Source organism: Pterocles gutturalis, unplaced genomic scaffold (genome assembly GCF_000699245.1).
Source record: "Pterocles gutturalis isolate BGI_N339 unplaced genomic scaffold, ASM69924v1 scaffold1945, whole genome shotgun sequence".
Lineage (NCBI taxonomy): Eukaryota > Metazoa > Chordata > Aves > Pterocliformes > Pteroclidae > Pterocles > Pterocles gutturalis.
Window position 1 is genome coordinate 4,501 of NW_010140366.1, and position 628 is coordinate 5,128.

General features: G+C 44.1%; 1 protein-coding gene across 1 annotated transcript in view; it reads right to left on the minus strand.

Moving 5' to 3' along the window:
• Positions 1-540, minus strand: part of STMN1 (stathmin 1) — a 2,920-nt gene extending 2,380 nt beyond the window's left edge. Inside the window, exon 1 of the mRNA XM_010083607.1 lies at positions 474-540. Within this exon, the coding sequence (XP_010081909.1) occupies positions 474-486 (13 nt within the window). The 5' untranslated portion in view covers positions 487-540. The remainder of the gene's footprint in view (positions 1-473) is intronic.
• Between the last annotated feature and the right edge of the window lie 88 nt (positions 541-628).

Below are 628 nucleotides of genomic sequence, written 5' to 3' on the forward strand. Positions count from 1 at the left end.
TCCCTTGACACAGCCAAGAAATGAAACCAGTTTTCAAAGGAATACGTAAGCCAGCATTCTCCCTTCAAACACCTCTGAAGAGGCACGTCAGCCCTGCACGGTGTCAGCTGTAGCAGTGTAAGCCAGCGTTCTCCCTTCAAACACCTCTGAAGAGGCATGTCAGCCCTGCACGGTGTCAGCTGTAGCAGCACACCAGTTTTGATCACCAAGATGTCTCGATGATAGCTCTGTTAACGGAGCAGATGGCATGCAGATGAGCTAAGCCCATCTGCTAACAGCCTCGGCTGAGAGGGCTCTTGGTATGTTTTCCCAAGCACAGGGTTTTAACGGCTTCTCCAAAACAGCCTAGAGACGGGAGGAAAGCACGGTGACAAGTTTATTTTACTATGTTATATTTTTAAATTATTTCCGATGAAATTACAAAAAAAAAAACAGAAGACACGAGCATTTAGTACATAATACATACTACATACCAGAAGTAGCCATGACCAAGAAAATATGACTCCAGAAGCCAACTCGGGGAGAACGCCAATCGGTTGGATTCCTAGATAACAAAGAGACATGCCTTTGAACAGTAAGTACGTGAATTTAATTTCCTCTAACTCCCAATAAGAATTGCTAATTACAC